At 40.2% G+C, this 18,448-nt stretch overlaps 1 protein-coding gene across 2 annotated transcripts; it reads right to left on the bottom strand.

The window, feature by feature from the left end:
- Positions 1–267: 267 nt before the first annotated feature.
- asb16 (ankyrin repeat and SOCS box containing 16) lies at positions 268–14,900 on the bottom strand. Of its 2 annotated transcripts, XM_041217493.1 has the most exons (6): positions 14,536–14,900; positions 10,245–10,512; positions 8,008–8,500; positions 6,288–6,401; positions 5,150–5,195; positions 268–3,433 (listed from the first exon to the last, which is right to left on the bottom strand). In XM_041217493.1, exons 1-6 carry the CDS (start codon positions 14,843–14,845, stop codon positions 3,294–3,296), a joined length of 1,371 nt encoding a protein of 456 aa, XP_041073427.1. In that variant the 5' UTR covers positions 14,846–14,900; the 3' UTR covers positions 268–3,293. The 2 variants fall into 2 exon arrangements, with proteins under 2 accessions (XP_041073427.1, XP_041073426.1); XM_041217492.1 differs by lacking the exon at positions 5,150–5,195.
- Positions 14,901–18,448: the final 3,548 nt, after the last annotated feature.

The raw sequence follows: 18,448 nt of genomic DNA, 5'->3' as shown, positions 1-18,448 counted from the left end.
AATTCTCCCAAATTGCGGCATTCTCTTTAATTCTAACAGAGCTTGCTACTTAGAATCACTGGGCGAAGTACAGTGCCAATTTCTTTTTAACTTTATTTCTTATGTTCAATCCTGTTATCCTCATTGCCAGTTTGTTGTAAGGGTGACTGAGTTGCTACAATTGTTGATAGAGTTGATCAGCAGACACTTTTTGGGTGGAAACATTAAGTTTATTTACAATGTACTCAGCAACAACTACACGTGTGCTTTCAATTCCAACTCTACCTTTACACTGACTCATGAGGTAGCCTGTGCTACTCTCCTGTTGGTTACTACAGATCGTGTGATCTTCCTTATCAAGTATTATTCTTAAAGATACATTACACACCAAATAAAATCATAATTACTACAATGACAAACCACTGAAGTGGATAAAATGATTTACATACATACATTACAACTCTAAAAGGATCTTAAAATGGAGACATTAACCTGCCTTTTCTATTTACAGATAATGACTGACCTGTGTATTTCCAGCATTTTCTGTTTTTATTCCATATTATGCTCCAGTTCTAAAATACAATATTACATTGCTGGATGGCAGAGTTTCCTGGAATCCTTAATTATGACAGTTTTTGATTTTATGCTTTATATGAATCCCTAATTGCATTTGTTATTTAGATTAGCTTTCTAATCTTTGTGCTTCTCCATAAAGGAAATACTTCCATAAAACACACAGAAGCATCGGACGCTTATTCTATTTTATTGAAAATATTCTAACCTAGCTATTCAGTTATAAGCCATTTAGTGAAGCACTTTACGCAGATAGCAATTCCCCATTGAAAAAATGTTTAACTGGGAACAAGTTAGACTGTAATACGTGAAGGCATCAGGAGATTAGAAAAACATTCGCAGAACCATTGCTGCAAGGTTTCTTGAGCAACAAACCAAATGTTTCTATATCCAACTGTGGGAAGAGCTAATCTCATTAAAATTTCCCAAGGCAGGTGTTTCCCTTTGTCAAACTAGACTCCCTGCACACATTAAACAAGTGGACCAGACTGCATGGCTGCACATTGGAAAACAGGGCGAGCTAGCATTTCTGAAAGGGCTCATGTTCTCCCAGAAATGCAAACATCCCCCACCCTAATTTGTTTTGCACCCAAAGACGTTGTGCCCTCATGAGTTGGTACTTCTCACTGAAGTCATGCCACGCTATGGGAAAGCCCAAAAGGGTTCCAATTGTCCCTTAGCTGAGTAGTTGCTATAACCTTTATAAAAAAAGAGTCTTGGCATAAGGAAATCTTAAACAAAAAACAAAATCACTGACAAAAAAAATGTCTTCCATATGGAATCAAAAAAAAGCTAACTAGCTATAAATAAAAACAGAAAATGCCAGAAATACATAGCAGGTCTGGCAGCATCTGTGGAAAGAGAAACAGAGATAACATTTCAGGTCCAGGAACTTTCTTCAGAACAGCAAACTAGCCTCCAGAAATGTAGGAAAGTAGGCCAGACCATTTCCTGTCTTGTGCCAATTTTATATGGGCAAACAGCAAGTTGGGAGTGGATCCTCATCTTAGCACATGGAAATTCAGTGTAGGACCTAGTATGCCTAATTAATGTACGGTTGTGTGGGCTGCCCCTGTCTGCAAGTTTTCATTCTAACAAAATGTGAATTGAGCATGCAAGGTAGGGGGTTGGATTGTGAAACCATCACCCATACCCATGAAGTTCCTAATCACAGAGCTAAAATTCCAAATTTGTCATAATCTCTATGAACAAATACAAATAAAATTATTTGAACAAGGAAAATTGTATACAATTTCCAATGTAATTTGCACTGGTCATCAAATAGAGATTTTTTTGTTCTCTGGCCTACTGCATCACAATCAAATCAGTTTAGTCAATGTCTTTCACATCCGTAACTGAATATTCTAGATATTGGTGAATGAATTTCTCCTGGGAATATAGGTTGTAGATGATGCACCACTTTTCAAAATGGTCAGTGAGACCTCTCACATCAACACAAACTAGTCAATTAGAGAGTGTTAGACACATCTGAGACCATTGTAGCAAGAGACCAATAGAAGAGACCTATATGTCAAGTCTGATTCCTATCTTGTGCCGGGTTATTCAATCTCAGCAGGACAACAATCTGTTACAATGCCTTCAGCATCATGAGTTGCAGAAAGGAAGGAAAACTAATAAGCCAGGGTTCTGATGTCTATCACTATAAAAAATTCATTTGTGCATGTCTAAAAGTTGGGGAAGGACAGAATTAGGTTTAGCTCACTGCCAAAGTTCACACATGAATAAATGTCATGTGGATACTAAAGGAAATGGTAACATAGTGGTTTTGTTACTGGACTAATGATCTGGAGACACGAGTTCAAATCTCAACGTGGCAGCTGGGGAATTTAAATCTAATTAAATAAATCTGGAATAATAAAGATAGTATCAGCAATGGTGGCCATGGAACTATTAAATTGTCATTAAAACCCATCCAGTTCACTAAGTCCTTTACAGAAGGAAATCTAGCATCCTCACCCAGTCTGGCTTACATACGACTTCAGACCCACAGCAACGCAGGTGACTCTTAACTGGCCTAGAAAGCCATTCCGTTGTATCAAACTGTTATGAAAAAGTCTAGCCAGGTGCTCGGGAACACCACCATCTAAAAGTTCCCCTCCAAGTTATATATTACCTTGACTTAAGAATACATTGCTGTTCCTTCATTACCACTGGCTCAAACATCCTTGAACTCCCTCACTAACAGCATTGTGGGTGCATCTACAGTACATGATCTGCAGTGGTTGAAGGCCCTCACCAACATCTTCTCAAAGGCATTTAGAGATGGGCAATAAATACTGGCCTTGCCCACATCACATGAATGACTCAAAAACTTAGGTGAGGTACTCGATGATGACTGGCACACATGATACAGAAACCTAGCAAGGGTAACAGTCAGTGCCTTCAGCAGAGGAGAAACATTGGCAGGCTAAATATTTTTAAAACTATAATTAGGAAGCAACTGCCACTCTTACATGATATGCCAAGGGAAAGAGGGCAGATATTGTGGGCTCTTACCAGAACACACGCTAGTTTTCCCATGTTAGTTAAATAGTCAATAAATAGGCATAATAAATTTTACAGATTGTGAAACATAATCCAAAGTACATCACAGCAACGCATTTTAGTCGCTGCATTCAACCTGGAGTACTCAATCAATGAACTATAAAAAAGTAACTAAGGATTCTAAGCTTTTTCACTTGATATAGCTTTCAAATTTCAAGAGCAAAAACTCCGTAAAACTATTTGGAAGCTGTAGCTGTGGTATGACTGAATGGCATCTTGTTCCAAGATAGTTTCTTAAGGTACAACGTGCAAGATGTTGAAGAGAACGAGGTTTGTCGGTCATTTGTATAATGGATTCGTAGAAAATTTGATGTTTCTGTAAAAAAACAAAAATGACCTCATATAAAGCTGATTCTGTGACCATTGAATATTATCACAAATTAGCTCGATAGGCAATATTAGAAACATTACAGAATTATAAAATTTATAGGACAGTGGGAGACCATTTGGTCCATCATGTCTATGCAATGCTAGCGCTATATCTGAAACTTCTACTCAAATACAATTCCCTAACCTATCCCTGTATCCTTTTTCAGTTTTCCTTTTCAAATATTTATTGAATTCCCTTTAAATGAACTTATACCCTCTGACTCAGTAGATACTTGTGGTTAAAAAATTACAGATTCTATTAACCCTCTTAAGTAGAAAACAATTCTGGCTTCTCCCTTTGGTCTTCTAATGATAATTCAGAGTCCTTGGCCTAGAAATTTGTGTGTGTCCATATTAAAGGCACGTGGAGGGTGCAAGTATCAAGTGAGGGAACGACACTGATCAGTAACGTGAAATTGGTGTCCAATGGAAGAAACTAATTGGCCCATTGGGTCCATGCTGGCTCTTTGCATGAGCAATTTAGCTAGTCCCTCTCCCCTGGCATTTCCCCATAGCCCTGCAAATATTCCTTCTTCAGGTGCTTAAACTATTCCTTTTTGAAAGCCTCAATTGAATCTGCCTCCATCATACTGTCAAGCAATGCATTCCAGATCCTACCTACTTGCAGCGTAAAATAGATTTTCATGTCACCGTTGTTGCTTTCGTCACTTTAAGCCAGTGTCTTCTAGTTTTCAACCCTTCCCCCAAATGGGAAAAATTTCTCTCTACTCTGTTCTAGACCCCTCATGATCTATCAAATCTCTTCTCAACCGTCTCCTTTCTAGGGAGAACAGCCAAGTTCTCCAACCTATCCTCTTAGCTAAAGTCCCTCATCCCTGGAACCATTTTTGTAAATCTTTTCTGCACCCTCCCTAAAGCTGTCACATCCTTCCTAAACAGTGTTGCCCAGAATTAGACAAAATACTCCAGTCAATGCCAAACTAAAGGTTCAGCAAATCTTCCTTGCTTTTGTACTTTATGCCCCTACTTATAAAGACCAGGATCCTGTATGCCAGAAATATCCACACTCACCTAATTTTGGCCTCTTGAGCATCCCCGAATTTAGTAGCTCCGTCATTAATGCCACACTTTCAATTGCATTGGCCCCAAGCCTTGGAATTCCCTCCCTACACGTCTCCGTCTCTCTCTGCCAAGCTTTCCTCCTTTAAGACACTCCTTAAAACCTACCTCTGTGACCAAGCTTTTGTCATCTGACCTAATACCTCTTTATGAGGCTCCATGTCATGTTTTGTTTTATAGTGCTCCTGTGAAGTGCCCTGGGACCTTTTATTAGATAAAGGCTCTGCAGAAATATAAGTTGTGTTGTTCATATACACCACATCAACTGCATAAATTATTTACATTTATCCCTCACCACCTGCCTTTAACACTTCCAGATCATAGAGTCTTACATTAAAGGAATGGGGGGGTGGTGGGTTGGGGCGGGCACCCTTCAGATCAGCAATGGTGAAGCCATTTATATCTCAAGCAATTCCTATGTTCTGAAGTCTGTCGACATTTACACGGAAATGACTCATTTGATTTTTTATGTTCTTCACGAATTGCGTTTTATCTTTTAAAATGCACCCCTTAAAATTAAACATATCTCGTGGTCAGTAACAAATTCAAACCCAAAATTCCACTTGACAAATATATTGAATACTTATTTCTCTCTGTGATTCATTGGTTGGTGATTGGTATCCCTCCATCTGCAAGAGATAATGAGAAATCAGCCCCAGAACTTTCGTGAGGTCAGATGAGATAATTTACGGCACTTCTTTCGATGGCTGAACACGTCAATTCTGGAAAGTAAAGTCTGTCACAAGTGCCGCAGGTGAAGTTGTTCCCTGCTGGTGGTGCAGGATGAACTCTGTTGGTGTCTTGTTTGCAGGGCTGGTGTCAGCATTGGAGCTTCTGAAACCACATATTGTGATGGTGACGAATTTCTGCCTATGGCTGATGTTGCCACTTGTTTGGATTGTCAGCTGGAGTTTCCCACTTGTCCTGACTGATGTTGTGGGCTTTCGTGTCTCTTTTGACAGCATCCTTGATGCGGAGCTTGGGTACAGGCCAGTTGGTCTTTTGGTACAGGCCAGTTCCCCATATACCATATCCTTGGGGATGTGGCCATCTTCCATCCTGTGCACGTGCCCAAGCCAGTAAAGCCTTCTTTGCTTGATTAGCACTAGCATGCTCAGCATGTTGTGTGCAATTAATTACTCACTAACAAAACTGTGGAGCATATGACTATAAAATGTGATTTAACTTGCTGATTACTAACAGGGCCAAATGAACATTCTTCCATCTCTTTCTTGGTAGAATTTCATTTCATTCATGCCATGCTGCCATTGAATTTTACACTAGTCATATTTTTCACTGAATGCTTGCTTCTTGTTATTTATTCTCATTTGGTCAACATGTTTAAAGTTTATTAAAAACAAAACCAAAAATTTTGAGAGTATTTGTGGCACAAAAAATATCCGTATTTGAGTGCATTTGTTTCCTCCACCCATAATTTTTAACTTGATGAATTTTACAATCTGTTTTCAATAGTCAATTTGTGTGTTGCTATCTTCAGATTTAAAGTCCACATGTTGCAGCAACAGGAAACTGAATCAGTATAGGACAAACTGCAGTGCTAATCTTCCGGTTAGTCTTTTACGAGTTTATCATTCATGTAGGTTAGTTATATTTAGTGATTTATTCTGAATTAGTTAAAAATTAGTTTCTTTGGTCAATCTCCAGTGTAATTGTAGGATATATAGAGATTGTTAATGAATGCGTTGTTCCACTATACATACCCGCCACACATCCAGGGGAACTGCCTCGATCCAAGAGTTACAAAGTGGAACGCTCTCATAGGTATTTAACAGAGCTTCCATTGTCCAGGGAGACATTGCACATTGTTTAAGTATCTGAAAGATAAACAAACTCTGCAACATTACACTTGTCCTAATCTGTTGAGTATTTGTTGGTTACTGTATATATATTAGATTTAATGGAATAACACAATTGTTGGAATTGTGAGCATTATGATGTTAGGGCAAATTGTATAAGTAACATGGTCAATGAGTTCTTCAGGTTCCTTTTTGTATGCCATGATGGCTTGATTTAAAAGATAAAGATCTCCCGATGATTAAGTGAAGAGCTGAGCCACACAGACCCAGAAGCTCCCAGGTTTGATTCCTGATCTGCACTCAGACGGTGAGGCAGCAAGTGCCACAATTGATCTCTCAGTGCCCTGGGTAGAGGGGGACAAAGTATCAGCCTGAGTTCTACCCAACGACACTTACTGGAAATGTATATGTATGGACATCAGGTGAGGACTGGACTGGACTGGATCACAAAAAGTTATTATGCACGTATAGTAAGTGATTAGGAAAGCAAATTGAATGATGTAGTTTATTGCAGGGGGAATGGAATATAAAAGTAAGAAAGTTTTGCTACAGTTGTATGGGGAATTGGCGAGTCCACACCTAAAGTACTGTGTATAGTTTTGGTCTTCTTATTTCAAAAAGTGCATAATAATATTAGAAGCAGTGCAGAGAAGGTTCACTCCACTGATTTCTGGGATGAAGGGGTTGTCTTATGAGGAAAGGTTGGACAAGTTGGGCCTGTATCCATTGCAGTTTAGAAGAATGAGAGGTGATTTTGTTGAAATGTAAGATCCTGAGGGGATTTGACAGGGTGGATGCTGAAAGGATGTTTCCCCTTGTGGGAGAGACTAGAACTGGGGGACACAGTTTAAAAATAAGGGGTATCCCATTTAAGATGGAAATGAGAAGAATTTTTTTCTCTGAGGGTCATTTGTTTGTGGAATTCTGTTTCCCAGAGAGTGTGGAGGTAGGATCATTGAATATTTTAAAGTCTGATTAGATTGTTTCTTGAGTGATAAAGGAGTCAAAGGGTATAGCGGGTAGACAGGAAAGTAGAGGCCACAATCAGATCAGCCATGATCTTATCAAATGGTGGAGCAGGCTCAAGGGGCCAAATGGCTGACTCCCACTCCTAGTTTGTATGTTCATATGGCTTGGCTGTGAAGCTTTATATAGTTTAATATCCTGTCAGCACTATGAGGTTCAGAAATGGATAATAGTAATGTTGAGAAGATGCAAAAGTGCATCCACATATAACAATAGCTAGCAAGGAGCCTTTGGGAGAATAGGGGAGGGAAGAACATACATTAAAAGGAAAAACTGCATTTTACTACGTGACAAATAATCACATCATTACTTCAGCACTAGTCAGACTCCATGGGGCTAATTATAAAATTTAACTTACAAGGCACAAAACCAATGGGATTGGGTATAATGCCAGTTTTACAACCTGCCCAATATTACTCTGGATGGGGTGTAAAACTAGCATTGCAACTGATCTTGCTGGTTTGCTGACAGCCAGGTTAAGTTAAATTTCATACCCGCACCCCCCAATGCCTGTTGTTTCTCAGCCTGATAATTTGTTTAACAGCTCCCTGACCCAAGTTAGCATTCACATCACATATTCATTGCAAAGTCTGAATACCTTAGGGTCAACTGGAGCTGCGCCATGGTTCAACAGAGCTATGACAATTTGCTCTGGATGATGTTCCAAATGATCTTCAACAGCCTGTAAAATGCAGTCCATCGGTGTGTAGCCAGCACAGTTCTTGGCATTTACAGAGGCACTGTGTAGCAGCAAAAGATCCACAATCCCAGGGTGCCCATTCCCACAGGCATTGTGGAGTGGTGTGTGATTTTTTTTCCCAGCAGTTTTCACATCAGCTCCACAATTGATCAGCATTTCACAGACTCTGTAATATCTGCCAAAAGCCTCAGGTTTCTCCACATATGAGCAGGCAGCATTTAGTGCAGTTTCTCCTTCTCGGTTCTTCTTGTGACTGTAGGCACAGTAGCTCAGGTAAAGGTCCACATGTTCGTCTAAACCATGTTTTGCAGCCACATGAAGTGGAGTATTCTCTCTGTCTTTGGTCTGCATATTAACTCTGGCACCATGTTCCAGCAGGAGTTTAGCACACCTGAAGTAGACATAGAATTCGATGATCCTGTATCATATGCATTTCCTTAATTTCTGTCATGTTCTCTTACTGTCACTGATATAGGTATTATATGTTGATGTTCAGGTAAATAATAAAAGGACAGTACAAAAAATTCTCCTGACCACTGATATTATATATTACATTTGGTATTTGCAGTATTTTTGTATTCATTTACAAGATGTGGGAGTCATATTTATTGCCTATCCCTGATTACCCCTTTATACAACTGGATAGCTTGTTAGGTCATGTCAGAGGGCAGCTAAGCATCAACCGCTATGTATCTGAAGTCACAGACCAGATAAGGACCAAAGTTTTCTTACGTAAAGGACATTAGTGAACTAGTTAGAATTAATTTCATGGTCACCATTACTGATACTAGCTTTTTATTCCAAATTTATTTAATTAACTGAATTTAAATTCCTCAGCTGCAATGATGGGATTTGAACTCATGTCCCTGGGTTATATTGTCACTATGCTACCATACCCATGGGAATTGTAAGCATGCACTATTTCACTCATGTATTTATTCTACAACTGCCAACTTAAATTCATTAATAACCAATCTAAATTCACAAAGGCTGACAAAGACAACTCGCCATCTAAACTTATATTTCCCTCAGTTGCCCAAAGTTTAAATAGGGCACACTGTAATTAATTAAGTCATAGTTATACAAGGAAAAGTGATTAGGGACTGGGTGACAAAATATGGAAGATTACAGGACTGGATCATACCACTTTTGACAATATTACCACTAATTGGTTACACTTTGGTTCAGATTTATTTTGCACATGTTCTCATCTCCATGAACTAGTCGCTGTGTGAGATGAAAGATGAGCAGCTAAGGAATGTCCGTGTCAACTTGACTCAGTAGTGGCATTCTTGCTTCTGTGGTACAGGGCTTGAGCACATACCCTAGGCTAGCTCTTCAACAGAGTACTGAAGGAGCACTTCATTGCCACAGGTGCCATTTACTGAACAGGATGTTACACCAAGGCCCCTGGCTATTCAGATTATGTAAAGGTGCCTCTAGCACTCTTCAATGAAGGGGAAATTCCTCTAGTGACAAAGCAACCAATTATTCCTCAACCACCAAAATAGATTAATTGGTTATTTATCTCATTTGCAAGACCTTGGATCTATGAAAATTGGCTCCATATTTGGCCACTTGACAACTGTGACTATACTTTAAAATTAATTAATTTGCTGTGAGGCACATTGAGACATCCTTACAATATGTGGCACTCTTACAAGATTGAGTTGTTGTTCTTGCTACCTTTATCCCCAGAAACAAAATAATATGCAGCAGCATCCCCTTCCTCACTTTCCAAGGAAACACATCATCCCACCTTGTTTTGTACACAAGCTGCTTTGGCTGGGCTCAGGAAACTGAGTAAGGAAGTATTGGGAAATGTGCATCTTACTGCCCGATAGTAATACCAATGCATCAATAGGGAACATTTTTATATTTGTAGATTTATTTTGCTGATAAATACATTGACTTACAATTATATTTTTATTGGTGCTTTGACGATATAGTAATTGAAAGGTTAATATCATCTCTGTTACTTGGTTTTTCAATACTGTGTTATATTTGTGTACAGATACATTACACTGTGCATTTCTCCAATGTCTTGAGTTCTAAATCTAAGCACTCAGGGAAAGAGCACACTATACTAGGGATCAGTTGCAACATAACCATGTATAACCAAGAAATAAACTTACAGGAAGGTCTGGGGACTAGTGCACAGGTGCAAAGGAGTATACCCTTCTTCAGAGATTGCATTGGGATTAGCACCAATGCTAAGCAGAAGCTGGGCACATTCTGCATGTCCACTGGCACAGGCAGTATGCAAGGCAGTTGCTCCTCCAGGGGCAGCATTTACATCAGCACCATATCCCAGCAGGTGCTTCACACAAGCAGTGTGCCCTCGCGCTGCAGTGATATGGAGTGCAGATGTCTGCTTCTGTTTAGAGATCAGTGACCAAAGACCTGCAATAGAAAAATAGATCATATATCCATTAACGTGCTTTGCTCAGCATTTCTCATGAGGCTTCAAACAACCACTTGACACAGCAATTCTATTTAATTGGTCATGATAAAACAAAATCTCCTATATGTAAAAAACTTCCTGAATGTACAGATGAACCTTAAGCCAATCAGTAAAACTTCACAATGAAAAGGCACTCTAGTGTAATAATACTATAACTGCAAAATGAGATGAAGTTTGAAAAAGTGCTGTTAATGTAATTACTGCACAGGAATGCTCCAGAAACTCTATAGCAATGTTCTCAGAATTGTAAATATAATGGAAATCATACAATCTATTGACCCTTTCTCTTGTCTAGGATGATGTCAGTCAAAATGTCCATCTTCCTGTTCACCATAGCTCTTTTCCACTTTATTAATGAACTGACACTCCATCTGCACATAGTAAGAATAGCTTTTTGACAAAAAACAATGTAAGATCATCCACTCACTTACCAGCAAACTAATCAGGTTAAAAGAAAAACGTTGTGTTTATAGTTCACTTTTCACAGCTATTGAAGGACTTTTGAATTATTTTATTCTTTCACAGTTGGGTGTCTCTGGCTGGACATGAATTCATTCACTCCCTCCATAAGGGATGGGCAATGTTTAAGGTGGTGGATGGGGTGCTAATCAAGCGGGCTGCTTTGTCCTGGATGGTGTCAAGCTTCTTGAGTGATGGTGGAGCTGCACTCATCCAGATAAGTGAGAGTATTCCATCATGCTCCTGACTTGTGCCTTGTAGATGGTGGACAAGCTTTAGGGAGTCAGGAGGTGAATTACTTGCCACAGAATTCCCAGCCTCTGGCCTACTCTTGTAGCCACAGTATTCACACCGTATGTATTTGGCTGGTTCAGTTAAGATTTTGGTCAATGGTAACCCACAGGATGTTGACAGTGGGGAATTCAGTGATGGTAATGCCATTGAATGTTAAGGGGAGAAGGCAAGATTCTCTTTAGTTGGAGAGAGATGATTAGATTCACTTTTGTTGAATGTAGTCACCTTCGTAACATAGAGAAACACGGCAGCAAAATTGCTCCCATCAAGTTCCTGCAATGAGATAAATGACCAGATACTCTGTCTTTGGTATATTTAGTTGAGGGATGCATGTTGTAGAATAGTACAGCATAAGGGAGCCATTTTGGCCCATTGAGTCTGTGCCAGCTCTTTCAAAAGTGCAATCCATCTAGTCCTACTCCCCCACTCTTTCCCAATAACCCTTCAATTTTTTCTTTTTCAAGTATTTAATTGACGATGAAAGTGGGAGAACTTCCCTTCCCTTCTTCAAATAAAGCCAGGGAATCTGTTACACCTACCAGAGAGGACAAACAGAGTTGAAAGGCAGAATTTCTGATATATTGCACTGAAGTGTTAGTCTAGATTATTTGCTCAGGTCTAGAGGGAAGCATGCTACCACTGAGCCAGGACTGACACCTTAGTTGTTACCATTTTTAAAAATAAAACTCATTACATTACTATCTATTGTTATATTCTAGAAAGCCAGTTGGTGAAGGATAGAATGGAGGCTAATCTTCACGCACTTTTATAGGCATTTATTTACAAAGTTACACATTAAAAACATACACTTTCTAACCCAAACAACCATAGTTTCATCCTTGTCTATTTATAATCTTTAGAATGATAGACCTAAACAGAGTTGGTGTATTTGGTGACCGGTTTCGTGCCTTCGGAGATGGTGTACTTGGCCAGTTCCCCTGGCAGCAAGAAGCGAACAGTACTCTGGATCTCTCTGGCTGAGATGGTGTGACGCTTGTTGTAGTGAATGAGGTGTGAAGCCTCAGAGGCAGTGCGCTCGAAAATGTCGACAACAAAGAAATTCGTAACACTCACGGCCTTGGATGAGATCTTGGTGGAAGGGTGGACCTGGGTCAGCATCGTGTACACATAAGTGGAATAGCTCTGCTTGCGGGATTTCCTCCGCTTCTAGGTGACTTTAGTCAGCGGCTGCTTTGACACCTTGCAGGATGCACTGCCCTTAGCCGCAGCCGCCACCTCAGGCATTTCTCTCGACTTGGACCAACTAAAGTCAGGTCTCTTTATAGGAGTGAATCCCCAGCTAATGACCATCACCAGCACACAATTAATATACATTTAACATCTATGTACATTGTATGGGCACCTAGGATAATATTTATCCTTCTCCCTTCTGTCCTGAGCCTGGAACTAGTTGACTAAAGCCCAGTTATGCAAAATTGCAGCAATGAAACTCTACATTTGAAGCCCTTAACTATGGCAAAATGAGAAAAAACAAGTTTGAAATTATAAACCCCATCATAGCCTTGTTCCCTCCCCATCGCCTTTCTGCAGGGTACATACAAGACCAATCTAATCTGTCCACTAAACTTTGCCAAAAGTAACTATTCAGTATTTTTCATTCTCCTTCCCTGCCACCTAAATGTCTACTGTCCAATGGCATGGTTAGTACAAATGACACTATTTTCAGTAATAGCTGGGCAACTTTGATGAAATATCAGGAAGCCACTTTTCATTATTTTCTAAAGGCTGCCTCCTTGATTTCTTAGCTGTGTGTATTACCTATTGTGGCCATTAATTAATAAAAATGTAAACTGCAGTTGCTTGGTTATCTGTTGAGTCACTTGTTTGCATCTGGCAGAACAGAAATCATTCTAAGTGCCTGTATCCAGTCATTACCATTAGTGTGCATTAACATTTCAAAGCCATAATAAACCAGCCACATAAACAAGACCTGAATGGTTTATCATTAGACACTAAAGTTAAATGATGGTTGGCTGCATTCTCATTAAGCTAAAAGATAGCTTTGTATTTTGTTCCCCTCTGTCCCAACACCAAGACAAAAGAAAAACAGAATTACCTGGAAAAACTCAGCAGGTCTGGCAGCATCGGCGGAGAAGAAAAGAGTTGACATTTCGAGTCCTCGTGACTCTCTCTCTCTCTCCCTCTCTTCCCCACGCCCCACCACCCCCCACCCCCCCCCCCCCCCCCCCCCACCCCACACACACACAGACACACACACCTTAAACCAGCTTATATTTCAACTCTTTCTTGGACTCGAACTCAAGTTCTGTCGAAGGGTCATGAGGACTTGAAACGTCAACTCTTTTCTTCTCCGCCGATGCTGCCAGACCTGCTGAGTTTTTCCAGGTAATTCTGTTTTTGTTTTGGATTTCCAGCATCTGCAGTTTTTTTGTTTTTACCAAGACAAAAGAGCTGTATGTTTCTGCACAGCTACTGGGAAAGCAATTTTAAAACACATTATCTTTTTTATTCTGACTTCTAAATCAGATGACAGACCTGCAGGCTGTTTGACACTGCATCATACTTCTGCTACATCAAAAGTGAATAATATTCTTGAGGGAGGCAGAAGTAGTTTGATTTGGAGTACTGGGCCAAACTCGACCCTCTTCATGAACAAGTTCCTGCTGAACAAAAAGTTTACGACAGCTCCTCTACAAAGCAAAAAAAAGTCAGTGCTAAGAAGGTCTGCCCAGTAATTAACGTCTGCCCAGTTCAATTACAATAACTAATAAACACCTCAAAAAGTATTGGATAGAAAGTTGAACAGTACACTCTGCTCTTTTTGTCATCTGGGGGAGGGGGTGGGGGTACAGTCAAAGGTACCAAGTAACATCCAATAATAGCAGTAGCGAATTCAAAATCAGTCAGTATGGGGCATTGGCTTAAATATTGATGTCGCTAGGACGAGAAAGGTAATGTCTGACTGAACAGGAGAGATGGGGGAGCAGGGTGAGAGTAGGAAACGCAAAAAAAAAACAAGATTCTGAAGCAACAGGAAACAAGGGGCACATACACTAAGAGATATGATGGAGAGCACACTGTCCCAATCAGAATTCTATGAACAGGCCATTCATCTTAACTCTGGTATAACCAGAAAGGATAAAATCATAAAGCTTTGCCACAAGCGACAGAACTTACACTACCTTACGCTGGAAATTTTAGCGTGGAGTATGGAAAAGTATTTATACCTAGCTCTGCAGACCAGCTTAGTTCATGACTGGACGTCTCTATAATCACATTGACCGAGTCCTTGCTTTTGAAGATGCTTCTGATCTTGTCCAAATCTCCATTGCACAGAGCGTCGTGGACAGCAGGATCGTTCGAGATCTGCGGTCCCGTTCTCGATTCCCTGAATGCGGTTTGACTGACAGCCGTAGTTAGCCTGTTTCTGGGAAATCTGTACAAAGCTCTCCTTTCATCCTCCAGACCCTGCAACTCTCTCTGTAACCTCAACGACCTGAGTGTCGAAGCAGTGAAAGGAAATGTGTCCCTGAACATGGTGGAACTGGAGTTGCTGTTAAAGTTTCTCAAAGCTTCCCTGTTCAGCTGCTCTGTGCCCTCGGGGTTGGCTGAAGCCAATGTTGAGTCATGAGAGCAAATAATTTAAAAACATGATCACAAGATCAAACGTCCAAGGGCCACTGATACATTTGGTAGTCTGTGTAACTGTGATATAAACAGATCCAGCAGCGTAGCTGTAATTACTGGTGTCACTACATGCATTTAGGATAGCATAACATAGTCTAACTGAGAGGCGAAAGTAAGTGTTCCTGAGGCCCTGCCTACTAAATCTAAAACATTTTTACTGCCAGCTGGAAACGTTACTTACTCGTGGATTGAATACTGTAATTAAAAGTTTACTTGTGGCTGGGAAATTATATTTTAAGTAATAACAAATCTCGTCATTTTCTAGATTGAACCACACCACAAAAGGAAATGTTCAGATATAAATGCAGGTTTCTAGCCATGTGTGTGAATTAATAGCAGAAAAGAAAATAACACAAATGTACCAATGAATGTCAAGTATACCTCCATCCCGCCACACACCTTTTTCTGTGTGCAAAATGGCAGCAATGCTTGTTTATACTGCACTTTAACATAATTTGTTAAATGTTTGCAAAATCTTGTTAATCTAATGTATTTGCAGCGTTTTGGGATATTTATGAAAGGTGCAATAAGGCATTATAAAAATCCAAGTTCTTCCTTCGACGTCATCCAGCAAAAAAACGTCATTCTCAGCATGGTGTCCACGTTCCTGATTGCTGACCAGTTCTAATACACAGGGATTCAAAAAATCTACGTAAGCTTCCATTATCTGCCTAAGTGCAGAAACCCCTAAAAGTTCATAATTCCCTTACTTCCTATTTTCATGAAGAATAACCCTATTTTTATAGTAGATAAACAGTTCTTGGTGCTGTCCTAAGTGGCAAGTAACATTCATGCCACACAAGTGCCCGGCAATGATCATCTCCAACAAAAGAAAATCCAACCCCTTGTCATGCAATGATATTACCATTGCTAAATCCCCACTGTTAACAACCTGTTGGTTACCATTGGCCAGAAACTGAACTGAACCAGCCAAATAAATAGTGTCAACAAGTGCAGGTCAGAGGCTGGGAATCCTGCGGCGAGTAACTCACCTCCTGATTCCCTTAAGCCTGTCCACCATCTACAAGGCACAAGTCAGAAGTGTGATGGAATACTCTCCATTTACTTAGATGAGTACAGCTCCAACAACACTCAAGAAGCTCGATACCATCCAAGGCAAAGCAGCCTGCTTGATTGGCACCCCATCCACCACCTTTAACATCCACTCCCTCCACCACTTACAGACCATAGCAGCAGTGTGTACCTTCTACAAGATGCACTGCAGCAACTCACCAAGACTCCTTTGACAACACCTTCCAAACACATGACCTCTACCACCTTGAAGGACAAGGCCAGTAGATGCATGGGAACACCACCACCTGTAGGTTCCCTTCGAAGCCACACACCATCCTAACCTGGAACTTATATCATCGTTCCCTCACTGTCGCTGGGTCAAAATCCTGAAACTCTCACCCCAACAATTATGGGTGTACCTACACCATGTGGATTGCAGCAGTTCAAGAAGGCGGCTCACCACTACCTTTGCAAGGGCAATTAGGGATGAGCAATACACCCATGTCCCATGAAAGAATAATAAAAGAGTCTTGCCTTTTGTTAGATAAGAAAGGCTGTGATATCTTAGAGCCAAATATTCTCTGAAAAGCCTGGGCAGGAGGGGGGTTAATTCAAACCACATTAATTTGTCCACTCACACCTTTCTGTTTATGGACGGACAGTTTTTGATTTGCTTCCCCCTCTATAAGCAATGTTGTTTTCTCCAACCCTTCAGTTTTGGTGTGATACAATTTTCTATTCATAACCCCACAGCAAATTCGAGATAGGATGAAATAAAAGTGTAATTTTATTTGCATACATTCAAACTAAGGAGGGTCACAACATTGCCTCCTTTGTGCCCATACAGTAAAGTGGGATAGAGAAAAGAAAGCTTTAGAATGTAGAGACCACAGAGAAAATAAAGATTGTTCCCCATGGGTCCAGAGTCTAGAATCAAAGTCCAATGAGGTCTCCCTTCACTGAGGTCAGTGGGCTGAAAACCCGATGCTAGTTAATTCACTTTTCTGGTGATGTTGACTTCAGATGATGAGATAGGCATGCAGAGCTAAATCAGTCTTGGAGGCAATGGCACAGAAGTTCCAGTAGAAACAGTGTAGATGGGGCCAGATATTCAATCTGGGCAGAGTTTCTTTTCTGTGATGCTGTTAGTTAGGTGGCAAAATGGCAGACTGAGATTTTGCAGTGCAGCAAGGCAATATTACTGATTACACAAGCTAAGGTCCATGTCACAATACTCCTACATATCCAAATTTTCTTTGACAAGGAATGTGTATCCCTCATCTGGGTTCCTGAGATGGTTAAATATCCTTTCAATCCTTAATGATTGGGAAGATTGTGGGGCCCTTTGTCCTAGCCTGGGTTGGCCGGCCTGGGTTATGAAATGCAGATATCCTTTGTCTAGTTCTCTTTCAATTTGTCTCTTCAGAGATAATGAGGCACCAGTTTCTGTGATACTGCCAGCTAGCTCCTTTTGTTTGAGGGTCATAGACTGACATAGCTTCAGCTATTTTAAAAGGTCTTTGTCTAGTTTTTAAAATTTTAGAAATAGCCATGAGGATATCTACAAGTATTTTATAAAAATATACAGGGTGAGGTCTTAGTACCCTCACAAGCCATAAATTGCAAAACCTGTCAAAACCTTCATGAGTGTTGTCATACTGATAGATTTAGCTTTCATAAACAGTAATACATTAGGGATTGCGCTACATTAACACAGAGCTAATTAGTACAAATAATTGTTTCCATGAAATGCAAATCAGTAAGAATGAATAGTTATGCCCACTATGAAAGTATTCAAATGTCAAAAAGGAGTAAACACTTACAAGTGTTTCCAAGACCAGGGTACTGAGCTGAGCTTAGTGTTAAACTGAGGTTCTTAGTATATCTGGTTCAACAGATGGAAGTTTCATCCTGTGGATTCCTTGCAAAATCAAATGATTTTAAAAGGTGTGTATATATGAATAAAGCTATTTCTATGGGGATCATAGTCATCTTTATTACAAAATAATCCCATTAATTGCAAACATAAGAGAAGGAAGCTTTCCTGGAGTCTTGGGATGGTGAGAAGGAAATACCTCTCGTAAACGCCTGGTTATGAGCCAACAGGCCAGACACTTCCAGGTTTGTTTCCAGCTCCATATTGTTAGTTGATCTTTTCAAAGACAGCAACTATTACTGGCTCAGTACCTCTGGGCTAGGGTGTGGGGAAAAATCAGTTAAAGTCCCTCCATCACATTGCTATTTCCTCTTGGAAAGAGTGTTTGTGGGGTCATTGGGTAAGAATGGTTCAAATGTGACGCCCTCAACAGTTAAGTAATCTGCAACACTGAACAATGAAGACATGAGTAAGGTTTTGGATGTTAGCAGCAGCTGTGGAACTAGATCCAGGAAAAACCAATGTCCTTAGGATAGTGGGAAAGACAATGAGTAAAATGAAGT

This window comes from Carcharodon carcharias, chromosome 23 (assembly GCF_017639515.1).
Source record: "Carcharodon carcharias isolate sCarCar2 chromosome 23, sCarCar2.pri, whole genome shotgun sequence".
Lineage (NCBI taxonomy): Eukaryota > Metazoa > Chordata > Chondrichthyes > Lamniformes > Lamnidae > Carcharodon > Carcharodon carcharias.
Note: the sequence above shows the minus strand (reverse complement) of the source record. Positions and strands in the feature narration are given on the sequence as shown.

Excerpts from the sequence above, each read along its gene's own strand:
- asb16 (XM_041217493.1), bottom strand. The coding sequence starts at position 14,845 with ATGTTCAGGGACACATTTCCTTTCACTGCTTCGACACTCAGGTCGTTG. Across the intron at positions 6,402-8,007 it reads CAGCTCCAGTTGACCCTAAG|ATACTTAAACAATGTGCAAT; the intron begins GTATTCAGACTT and ends TTTATCTTTCAG. Across the intron at positions 3,434-5,149 it reads TGAATCACAGAGAGAAATAA|AAACATCAAATTTTCTACGA; the intron begins GTATTCAATATA and ends GTTTTTTTACAG.